General features: G+C 42.6%; 1 protein-coding gene across 3 annotated transcripts; it reads right to left on the reverse strand.

Moving 5' to 3' along the window:
- Window position 1: 1 nt before the first annotated feature.
- LOC137605179 (organic cation/carnitine transporter 2-like) lies at window positions 2-11,829 on the reverse strand. Of its 3 annotated transcripts, none has more exons than XM_068329654.1 (11): window positions 11,346-11,829; window positions 10,666-10,884; window positions 8,873-8,976; window positions 7,457-7,611; window positions 7,121-7,292; window positions 6,759-6,885; window positions 6,582-6,682; window positions 5,882-6,096; window positions 4,761-4,943; window positions 3,795-3,930; window positions 2-1,304 (listed from the first exon to the last, which is right to left on the reverse strand). In XM_068329654.1, exons 1-11 carry the CDS (start codon window positions 11,553-11,555, stop codon window positions 1,202-1,204), a joined length of 1,725 nt encoding a protein of 574 aa, XP_068185755.1. In that variant the 5' UTR covers window positions 11,556-11,829; the 3' UTR covers window positions 2-1,201. The 3 variants fall into 3 exon arrangements, with proteins under 3 accessions (XP_068185755.1, XP_068185754.1, XP_068185756.1); XM_068329653.1 differs by having other exon boundaries at window positions 10,666-10,887; XM_068329655.1 differs by lacking the exon at window positions 2-1,304 and having other exon boundaries at window positions 3,494-3,930; window positions 10,666-10,887.
- Between the last annotated feature and the right edge of the window lie 474 nt (window positions 11,830-12,303).

Below are 12,303 nucleotides of genomic sequence, written 5' to 3' on the forward strand. Positions count from 1 at the left end.
AAATTAAGGGAACTGTTAGTTGAATCCATAATTTTTGAAGAATAGACAGTTCATTCAGATCACATTAAAACATATACGTACGTCAAAGTCAAGGCCCGGGGGAGTGAATGATCTATGTCCCCCTGGATGATATTTAATTACTATTAGAATCGGCCTGGAGGCCACAGCCGCCTGCTGGAGTTTTACACACACCAACGCTACATTCCCCACAATGCAATGGTAGCCCGCAAAGTCACTGCAGCAAGTGGGGCTTCATAATTCATCAGCAGTCAGAGCAGAAGTTAAGTTTGAGCTTCCCCCCTCCTCAAAAATGGATAAAAGAAAGGTGGACGCTGAGAACAGGGGTTAAAAGACAAACTGTGTGTCTTCTGTGTGGAGAAAGTTTGGCTGTAATGAAAGAATATGATCTAAGAAGACACCATCAAACATCTCAGAAACACACAAAGACGTGATGGTTCTTTGAAGAAAGTTCATTTTTGTCTGTGTGCCTGTTAAAAAATGTTTTCACAAGAAATTTCTGACAGATAAATAAGAAAACATTGCTGTATTCGCTTAATGATTCAATAATATACCTTCATGGTTCAATAGGCTATGTGCAATCATTTCAATGTGCTTTAATAAACACTGAACCAGTCCAGCCCTTGGCTTGAAGCAAATTTGGTCTTTTGGCCCTCTGTGTGTTCGACTTTGACATCCCTGCATACAGTATTTGCCATATTTTCTTTGAAGGATGCGCTGTGGGTCTTCCGGCACCTGTAAATGCTACGAACTTGCGAGACGAGATATTTTGCTCTGTAACTGCATTGGTTCTAGTTTCTGTTTGTTTTTGTAAGTCGAAACAACCTTCACGATAATAATCTTTGGCAAATAAATAATTTGCCAAAGATTATCTATTTTCCAAGCTTTTATTTTGAAGCCAATCGCCACTCTTCGGTGACACCCTCTGTACATTTATAACGCTTGCGTCCATTCTTTGGGGGCGGGACCACATGTATCCAAACCCCGCCCAATACAGTTTCAGACCACTGAAGCATATATGGTAATATTATAACCTTGCAAAGTGTTACTGTTCTTTACTTATTACCACTCTCATCCATGTGTGTGTGTGTGTGTGTGTGTGTGTGTGTGTGTGTGTGTGTGTGTGTGTGTGTGTGTGTGTGTGTGTGTGTGTGTGTGTGTGTGTGTGTGTCTGTAAGGAGTATTATAAATAAGCTGTACAGATGATTTCAGATGTAGTCGTCTGGTTTTTAGATAACTTCTCATCATCCTTTGGAGGAGGTGTGGAAAGCCATGGCCACCTGAACCTGAAAGCCAGATAAATTAAAATACATTATTCAAGGAGTATTTAATGTTTTTATCACATTTTATAGCGTATTAAATGCCATATGGCGCAACCGGGGCCCCACCCTGGAGCCAGGGCCGGGGTTTGGGCTCATATGCAAGCGCCTGGTGGCTGGGCCTCTGCCCACGGGGCCCATCCGGGCTCAGCCCAAAAAGATGACATGGGCCCAACCTCTGGTGGACTCACCACCCGCCGAAGAAACCGTAGGGGATGGGTGCAGTGTCGGTTGGGTGGCAGTCATCAGCATGGGGCTCGACAACCCAATCCCCAGACAGAGTCTAGCTCTAGGGACATGGAATGTCACCTTGCTGGGGGGATGGAGCCAGAGCTTGTGAGGGAGGTTGAGAGGTACAAACTAGATATAGTCGGGCTGGTGAGAGGGTCGTGTCCCTGTGCCTTCAGGTTGGGCACAGGTGTCTCACTGTTGTTTCGGCCTACAGGCCAAACAGCAGTATGGAATACCCGGCCTTCTTGGAGTCCCTGGGAGGGGTACTAAATAGTGTCCCGACTAGGGACTCCATTGTTCTTCTTAGGGACTTCAACGCTTCCGTGGACAATGACAGTGAGACCTGGAAAGGGGTGATTGGGATGAACGGCTGCCCCGATCTGAATACGAGTGGTGTTCTGTTATTGGCCTTCTGTGCTCGTCAGTTTTTCCATAATGACCACCTTGTTCAACCACAAGGATGTCCATAAGTGCACATGGCACCAGGATACCCTAGGCCGAAGGTTGATGATCGACTTCATCGACCTCTGACTGTGTGTGTTGGACACTTGGGTGAAGAAAGGGGCGCAGCTGTCAACCGATCATCCCCTGGTGGTGAACTGGATCCTCAGGCAGAGCAGGGGCTGAGACAGACTTTGCAGGCCCAAATGTGTTTTGATCTGTTGGGAACGTCTTGCAGAACCCTCTGTCAGTGAGGCCTTCAACTCGCACCTCCAGGAGAGCTTCTCCCAGATCCCGCAGGAGGCTGGGGACATTGAATCAGAGTGGACCATGTTCTCCACCTCCATTGTCAAAGCGGCTGCTTGGAAGTCAACACTGAACAGTAGAGGCGGAGTGCTGCTGACCTCGACTGAGTATATTGTCGGGCAGTGGAAAGAGTACTTTGAGGATCTCCTCAATCCCTGCAGCGCATAGGTGTTGTGTCCGGAGTTTTCCCCCACCTCACACCCTAAGGCAGCTGGGATAGGCTCCAGATCCTTGTGACCCACTGCGGCGGATAAAGTGGTGATTAGAAGATGGATGGATGGATCTCCTCAATTTCGCTACCATGCCTTACACAGAGGAACTGTAGCCTGAGGTCAAAGAGGTGGAGTCTTCCATCACCCAAACTGAATTCACCAAAGGTGGTTGCCAAACTCCTTGTTGGCAAAGCACCGGGGGTAGATGAGATTCGCCCTGAGTACCTCAAGTCCCTAGATGTCCAGGGACTGTCATGGTTGACACGTCTCTACAACATCGCATGGCAGATGGGTGCTATGGTCCCTCTCTTCAAAAAGGGGTCCGGAGTGTGTGCTCCAACTACGGTGCGCCCTCGCGCGATCGCGCATCAATGATTGGTACTCCACTTCATCACGGATTTTTGGTCGGCAGTCACGTGATACGCGCATTCTATTGGCTGACAGCCTCCGGAAGTGCGCTCGTTCCGTCAGTCTCGGACTTTCGGAAGACACAAAAGTGCTTCAAACAGACTATCAGAGTGTGGGAAAAGGTAATACAGATAGATGGTGGTTTAAAATCAGTATGAGGAGGTTTCATAAACATATAAATTACCGTAAATAATAAAATAAATAAATCGCAATCTTGATCACGGATTCCTCGATCGCGTGTGGTTCCTGAAATGCGTTGACCACAAAGACAGAGGGTGCACTGTGTAGGGGGATCACACTCCTCAGCCTCCTGGGAAAAGTCTATTCCAGGGTACTGAAGAGGAGGATTGGACCGATAGTCGAACCGCAGATTCAGGAGGAACAATGCGGTTTTTGTCCCGATCGTGGAACGTTGGACCAGCTCTACACTCTCCATCGAGTGCTCGAGGGTTCACGAGAGTTTGCCTAACCAGTCCACATGTGTTTTGTGGATCTGAAGAAGGCATTCGATCGTGTCCCTCGTGGTATCTTGTGGGGAGTGCTCCGGGAGTAGGGGGTTCAGGGCCCTTTGATGAGGGCTGTCCAGTCCCTGTCTGACCAACGCGGAACTTGGTTCACGTTGCCAGCAGTAAGTCAGACCTGTTCCAGGTGCATTGCGGACTTTGGCAAAGCTGCCCTCTATCACTGGTTCTGTTCATAATCTTTATGGACAGAATTTCTAAGCGCAGCCGGGAGTCCAGTTTGGGGACCAAAGGATCAGTTGAAAAAAGTAAAAGGATAAAAATGTCTCAAATTCACCCTTGAACAAAGATAGTAGTTCTCTCAGCACATACATGGTAATGTAACTCTACAGACTGACCGTGCCGTGTATGTCAGCTGCTGGATTGTGTCGGGCATCGGCTGCCTGAAGGTCTCAGGCAGAAAAAGACAGAGCACAACGCTGAGCAACGAAAGACCACCCACAATAATCCATGGCAGGAACTCACTCAACACAGCTGCAGACAAAACAAGAGATCATGCTTGATCATTAAATTCTTAAAAACAACAAAAGTTTTGTTATGTTAAGTTTTGTTTTGTCCTCCAATAACAGTATTTCAATGACTGCTCTTTAAAGGGTTAACCAAGTTGCCACAACTGAAAATTCCCATTTTTTTTATAGCAGTCGTCACAGCTTGTTCCTACACGCAGCTATCATGGCTTTCACAGTAGCTATTAGCAAAAAGAGTTAGAAGAAGAACTCAGTGTTACTCATAAAAATTCTTCATAGTTGATCACAGATCAGTGCTCAATGGTTCACTAAACTCTTGCTTGGCTAAAAATTTTGCTAAAGGGAGAAGAAAAGAATCTCACCTTGTTTGACCAATTATGTGGCTTCAGATAAAATCATGCCCTCTTGCTCCTTTGTAGATCTTTGAATAAGATTTGGATCTTACTGAAAAATTACTACCCGATAGCTTCATGTAGCATTATTGCAATTGTAGTATAATTCGCGGAAAACTCAGGACTGTATTGTAAATGTATTTTACACTGGGGAGACTTGAGGGATTGTGTACTTTCAAGTGTTGTTACCAGAAAAAAGATTGAGTGTTGCATATTAGTTTGAGGAAATAATTCACTTGAATATAATGAAAATTTATTACATTTCCCTAATAGATGTACATAAATCAAACACCCTGAATATTCAGAATGCACAAATGATGAATTGAAAGAGTAACCAAACAAATAGATGTTTTTTATACTACCCACATAAAAGTCTCAAAAATGCACAATTTTATTATGAAAAATGTACTCTCAATAGTATGATATATGAAGAGTGAGATCTAACCCAGTTGCAGTAGGTATGGGGAAACAGAGAATCCCACTCTGGAGAATGTGGCGCAGGATGACAGCATTGTATTCCTGATGACTGTGGGGGACATCTCACTGGTTATGGTGTACAAAACCCCGATGGTAGCCAGAACGCCGAATCTACCCACAAGCACCAGGGAGAGGGCGACCATTGGCTTACCTGCAGGAATGAGGAGTTCTGTAAACTAGTGACCACAAAAACAAAGTACAGTAACCGTAACACTGGACTGCTATGAAACTGCTGACGATAGACCTCCCCTGAAGACCGCTTATCCAAGAATACCTTAAGAAGGCAAGTTCTGTTACCCCACACACGTGAGTCGTGTGTACCGTGGTATGTTTTCCTGTAGTGATCCTCCAAATAGGATTAGAATAACATCATATCTCTAGTGGTTTCACTCAACCAATAGTGGTAAAACAATTGGATGTGCTGCAGAAGAAATGCTGGTGTATACCATTGGTGTACACTGGAAGAGCAATCGATATTGATGTAAATAATGCAAGTATTTCATAGTATTTAGATAATAGGATTTGTACATCTGGGCGGCACGGTGGCGCAGTGGTTAGCGCTGCTGCCTCACATCACGGCGGACCCGGGTTCGAGTCCCGCTTTGTGCGGAGTTCGCATGCTCTCCTCGTGTCTGCGTGGGTTCTCTCCGGGTTCTCCGGCTTCCTCCCACCTCCAAAAGCATGCGCTTCAGGTTAGTTGGCCGGTCCCAAATTGACCATAGGAGTGAGTGTGTGTGTGAATGCTTGTTTGTTTCTATGTGGCTCCGCGGTACACTGGCGTCGTGCCCGGAGTGTCCCCCGCCTCACGCCCTGAGACTGCCAGGATAGGCACTGGCTACCCCGCGACCTGCGTTAGCGGATTAAGCGGGTTGGAAAATGATGATGATGATGATGATTTGTACATCTTTCTCGTGGGAGAAATCTATTCATATTTAAATGTTATCTCTGGTGAGAAAAAAAAAAAGAATGTAAACATCTCAAAAGAGAAAAGGAAACATCAACAGGTTGGATTGATTCCGAACCAACTCTCTAATTTGACAAGAGGTGCTCAGCTATAGAGTGTAGCCAGTTTGTGGGAGTCCTACTTACTATGCAGCGTAATCTGGATGAGAAGCAGAGCTAGCGCCCCCAGCAGGTTGAAGACAATGAGGGACAGACGGCGAGGAAGACAGCGTGCCGTCAACCAACCAGCGAAGTATGCTGGTAATTCAATAATCGTCAGCAGGCAGTAGTTAAGGAAAGGGTTACCATTGAGACTTGACATGTTGAATGACAGCCCAAAGTAGCTTGCATTTACACAGAACCTGTAAACAAGATAAACACAAGACTTTATTAGGGAACCCAATGTTGCAGGGACCGACCAGTCTGAGTCTTAGACTGAACAAATAACATGATGATGATTTAGTTATTCTTAAAATATTGGTAGAGCAGCTTGAAAATTGTTTTTCATAAACCTCTCGTGATTGTCATGCCTACATTTCCTGTGTGTGAGTGAAAAAAAAATCACTTCTCTACTATAGTATAAAAAGGGGGGTTCATCATTGGCGGAGAAGGGCTGCGAATCTCAGTATAATAAGACGATTTTACCAGAATAAAAACACCAAATTTGTTTTGATTGTGACACTTGAGGAACGCTCCGAGTTTCGGCGTGGTAAACCAGAGAACAGTGAACATCTACAATAAACTACAACTGGAGGGATTGCTGTATTTTGTTCTGAATCGACTAACCAATGGCCCATGCTGTCGATAGTGGTAGCAATAAAAAGTATGTAAATGTACTTCAGCTCACCAGATGAGCCACAACAAAATTGTGATGTTGCGAATTTTTTTGGTTCTTAGCAGGTCAAAGAAGCTGTGAGAGTCAGATTCTTGGCTTGGTGCCTTTTCAACCTGTGGACAGAAAGAACCTGCAGTAGACATGTCACAAGCATTTAATATTCCGACAAGACTCAGGCTAGTTTCTTACAATGGCTGAGGGAAAAATGATGTCTGGAGCTTCCACTCGATTCTGTACGGCTGCTGACCTTAGCACACGCTCTGCTTCCCTCAAATGACCATTGGAAACCAACCAACGAGGAGATTCTGGAATAGCCCTGACAGACAGATGAATACAAACACAGTAGCATCTGTTTTCATCTGTATTTTGCCATATCACTCACTCACTAAACAGACATTGGAGGATGTGATTGCCTATTTTTTTTCCTCTCTTCAAACATTTCATTATAAATAAACATAGTAGTGAATAAATAAGTAGTAATAGTAATAAAATGGTAAATGAAAAAAGTGACATGTCTTGAATTGTCTTGAATTGTCTGTTAGATAACTTACCACCAGAGTGGGATACAGGCAATACCAGGAATAGCCAAAACCAGTGACAGATGTCTCCAATTTGTGACCAGATAGGCAGTGCCAGGCAGCAGCAAAGTACTACCCGCGTAAAATAAAGGTAAGCATAGGTTGGAGAACATTACTCTGGCCCAACCAATTAGGAGTTCTGAACCTGTGAAGGGGAAATAAATCAGAGGAGTGCTAAGTGAGTTCATACAGATCATCCGCTGGAACCATATCAAACCAACGGGCAAGGCGAAGATAAAGGTCCCTGGTTACAGTATAATAAAAAAGAACAATGTAAACAATCAGTGAATAAAAATAAAGAATGCATACCCATTACAAACGCAGTTACGTAGATGGTAATCTGACCCAGGCCCAACATGAAGAAGAGTGCTACGCAGACTGGCCAGGAAGGTGCAAAGGCCACGGCAATCGAGAAAATGGTAAGCAGGGCAGTTCCACCAAACAGTACAGGCTTCCGGCCAATCCTGAGGTAAAAAAATAACCACAATGTGATATTAGCTGTGACCTCATCATGATGGCCCTTATTACATCCCGCAAAGCGGTGATATATAGTAATTGTCAGTGTTTGTGTGTTCGTCCATCTGTTCGTCCATCCGTCCGTCCACCAAATATCTTCACAACCGTTGCAGATAGAAAGATGAAATAAAAAGCACATTACTCAGGCAGCAAGGTGGATCAAAATGACCTTGACCTTGAGAAAACTAGGTCAAGGTCAAATTTCAACTTTTGTACTCATCGCAAATTTTTGGAAGGCAGTCACGTGATACCGTACGCGCATTCTATTGGCTGACGGCATCCGGAAGTGCGCTACGTTCTGTGAGTTTCGGACTTGCGTGAAACACAAAAATGTTTTAAACAGTCTATCAGAGTGTGGGAAAAGGTAATACAGATAGAAGGTGGTTTAATATCAGTATGGGGAGCGTTCAGAAACATTTAAATTGCCGTAAATAATAAGATAAATAGTTTGTCACTCTATCACAGAATTCGTTAATCGCGTTTTAGTTCCTGGATTGCATTAACCGAGAGGAACAAGGGATCACTGTATACCTTTTTAGATACACTTCACTGGAACCTAATGAGATATAATCACAAAACAAAGAGCAACATTTTCAGGAAGCCAAAGGCACAAAAATGTGTAGGTCAGGGTAAAATGTCGAATTCAGGGGTGTCGCGGGATGATGTAGTCTCTGACTGCCTTGTTTCAGTTATTTCTGTCAGTCTTCCCAAGGGCAGCTGTACTGTAGCTACAGATGTAGTTTACCATCACCACGAATGAGGAGTGAATGAAGAATGGCTCCACTGTAAAAGTGACTTTGAGTGTCTAGAAAAGCACTATATACATATAATCCATTATTATTATTATTATTATTATTATTATTATTATTATTATTATTATTATTATTATTATTATTATTATTATTATTATTATTATTATTATAACAATTTAATTTCAAAGAAGAGAGGCTAACAAAGATCGTTTGAAACAAGCACAGTGGATGTCCAGATTAACAATGAACATTTACAAACCAGCTGTTTCTGAATGTACAGGGTATGTACTGTTCAGGAAATATATGACACTTGGCTAACCAAATCCCATGTGCTGTACGCTACATGTCTTTTCTCTTGAAATGTTTCTGCGGTCAGTGTTAGCTGACAAGCAGCTTTCCAGTATAGAAGCTGTGCCAAATCTGTAGATGCTCAGATGCCCAACTACAGGAAAATTACCTGTCAGATATCTGTCCAGAGACAAAGCATCCACACAGTCCTCCCAGAATGTATACAAGAGAGGTCAGAGGCTGTTTCCATTGGTCACTACACACCAGGTTAAACTGGAAGGCAACAAACAGATATAGAAATTATACTGCAAAAATATTGACTGCAATAAAAGCAGTAATTAACAAATGTATATGTATATATATATATATATATATATATATATATATGTGTGTGTGTGTGTGTGTGTGTGTGTGTGTGTGTGTGTGTGTGTGTGTGTGTGTGTGTGTGTGTGTATATATATACACACACACACACACACACACATATACATATACACACATATATATGGGTGTGTATATGTATATGTGTGTGTATATATACTGTACATATACACAAAGACACACACACACACACACACACACACACACACACAATTTATATATACTGTATATTTATATATTTAAATTTATGTAATTTTTTTGGACATGTTGATATAACAGACTTCACACCTTCATCACATTTACAACATCAACAATAACATCTGGGGGGGGGGAGGCTGATGGGTAGAAGCCAATAGGCTTGTGAAATTCCTGTCCTTTTGTTCCTAGGAAGAATGTTAACATGGTTATGCTCTAAGTTAAAAGGCTCAGGAAGTGGATAAAGGTATGAACGTCTGTCAAAATTCAATGAATGAACTGGTTGAAAACATTTAATGATTGAGTTTGTTGACAACACATAGTATTGAGAGAGATGTTTGTTGATTCTGGGGGACAGGAATTTCACAAGCCTATTGGCTTCTACCCATCAGCCTTTTTTTTATCCAGATGTTATTGTTGACGTTGTAAATGTGATGAAGGTGTGAAGTCTGTTATATCAACATGTCCAAAAAAATTACATAAATTTAAATATATATACAGTATATATAAATTATGTGTGTGTGTGTGTGTGTGTGTGTGTGTGTGTGTGTGTGTGTGTGTGTGTGTGTGTGTGTGTGTGTGTGTGTGTGTGTGTGTGTGTGTGTGTGTGTGTGTGTGTGAGAGAGAGAGAGAGAGAGAAGAGGATGCAGAAAACAGGGTTAAATGGAGGTAACTGATTCGCTGTGACAACCCCTGAAGGGAAAAGCCTAAAGAAAAGAACATGTGTAAGTATATGTATATTGTATATATATACAGTATACACACACATATATACATAGCGCGCACACACACACACATATACGAGCCAGACTAAAGCGGGCCACTCCCTCCTGTGATTCTAGCTAATGTTTGCTCACAGCAGAGCAGACTAGATGCGCTGCAGGTTAATATAAACCATCTGCATGAATACAGAACTGCTTCCATTCTCAATTTTATCGAAACCGGGTTGAAAACCATCAAAACCATCATCATCTTCCCAAAGAATAAGCCCTGGATTACTCAAGAACCGAAAGAGATCCTCAACAAGAAAAAAAGGATTTCACCGGCTCAGAGGCCGAACAGAAAAATTCCCCCAGGGTAACATCTGCTCAACTCAGCAGGCTCTCATATCCATGGTGCATGGTGTTTGCACAAACAGGTAATGAGACAAATAGTTTATACAATATGGAATAGCATTAAAAATCATTTTCTCAATAGCATTAAATGCAAATTCAGTCGCTGCATCTATTGCATAATACCTACTCCAGTCCAGTTATTCCAGTTTTATATGAGGTCTGCCCGCAGTCTGTGACTGGTTGATGCTATACTCGAGATCACATTCCTGACAGCTGTTTGACAGAAGGTATTATTAGTTAGTCATAAGTTGAATAGTTACTGGTGTAGTACCTCGGTGACTATTGTAGATGTGTAATGCTCAGTGCTGTAGGTCCATCCATCTTTACAGCCCTCCTGATTCAGACTCCATAGGAAGCTGGCTGGAGTTGAACTTGGTGTAGACATGTTGTGGAGGGTTTCCAGACTGGGTCTGATTCCATGTTCGGACAGGTTCTGCACCAGCTCCAGCTCATACCGGTTACAACTGCTCCTCTCCGGTTGCCCCAGCACCTGCTGGGCGGGTGTCGCAACAGCAGAAGTTTAAAAAAATAGAGTTCAGCCAAGTTTCATTCTGTATGGTAAGAACGGAATAGACTCAAGTTAAATGTACTAGTCTGTAGAAGACTCTCTGCTGCTCAGCTCAGACTTCAGCTGTGGTCTATTTCACAATAAAATCACTTTTAAAGAAATACATAGTTATACTCACGCAAGTACTCAATGTAAACTGTAGATTACACTGACTACCAGTAAATAAAGTATTTAAATGAGCCTTGACAGTCACATCATTTAAACGTGTCTCATGGTTGAAGACGTCTGTACTGATCACACTAACAACACTAACAGTATAATTTCCCATTTTATAATCGATTCCATTCTGGTGGTGTGGACAAATTATATACATCATATGATTTTTGATTTAAAAATGATTAAATGAACATTATGTTCCGGGTACCGTTCTAAGTGGTTCTGACCTGCACAGGGATGATGGCCTGTGTCCACTCCGGGGTCAGGTTGCTGTGGGCGGGGATACGGCAGTGGTGTGGTGGCGTCGCCAGCAGGAAGATGACACACAAGAGATTGTATCCACTTGGAATGGCCGTGAGGCAGAGGAGGAAGAGGATTCTCCTCTGGAATGGACCCCAGGTCCTCAGGAACGACACAGTCTTCTCAAAGTCCTGCATCCTCTCCAATTGTGTTCTATGTGGAGATTTTCTCAGCTGCAGTCAGGACCTCAGATTTCCAAGTATTACTTGAGCAATTATGTCGCTTTTAGGAGCATAAATATTGTCAGGACTCCCTTTGCAGCGGTGCCGTCTTCTCTATGTAAGGTTGCTGGGTTTTCACAGGTTTATAACCTGAAGCAGCTGAAGCAAACTCCACCTCTCTTCCCCCTCCTCTGCAAAGTATGTTCTGTAAATATCATAAACTGCTTTTCACGAGTACTCCTGCTAGAAATATTACACTTCTGTCAGAAATAGGGAAAGACAATGGAAGGAAAATTGCTGTGTGCCTTTTCGAGGTGAATGTAATGGGTTTTGGGGACATGAAAAGATTTGCTTGTTATGTTGGTACATGACGATATCTTTATGATAGTACAGTACTAATAAATGTGTGAAACTAGTTTTCACAAGTGTGGTTTGGAAATATTTCACATGTGAAGTGTAATAGAAGTTCTTATGAAATGGGTTATGTGATTAGATAATGTTATGTCTCTATTAATGTTTTCCCCTGGACGCTCCAAAAAGGTTGTATTGTTGGAATAGGTTGGAAAGGCCAGTCTGTAACATGATTTTATGTAGCAGGAGGTTTGACAGCCTGAAATCAATTATTTTTATATTTTATTCTATTTTATTTTATTGGATCTACTCACCTCCCATGTAATTTCGGTGAATAATCATTCAAAATTGACCGTAGGTGTGAATGTGTGTG

Source organism: Antennarius striatus, chromosome 12 (genome assembly GCF_040054535.1).
Source record: "Antennarius striatus isolate MH-2024 chromosome 12, ASM4005453v1, whole genome shotgun sequence".
Lineage (NCBI taxonomy): Eukaryota > Metazoa > Chordata > Actinopteri > Lophiiformes > Antennariidae > Antennarius > Antennarius striatus.

Bases quoted from the DNA above. Each gene is read 5' to 3' on its own strand.
- LOC137605179 (XM_068329653.1), bottom strand. From the start codon at position 11,555: ATGCAGGACTTTGAGAAGACTGTGTCGTTCCTGAGGACCTGGGGTCCA. The intron at 10,888-11,345 runs GTCAGAACCACT...ACACCCGCCCAG, and splicing joins AGGCCATCATCCCTGTGCAG to CAGGTGCTGGGGCAACCGGA. The intron at 4,944-5,881 runs GTAAGTAGGACT...TCATTCCTGCAG, and splicing joins CATCCAGATTACGCTGCATA to GTAAGCCAATGGTCGCCCTC.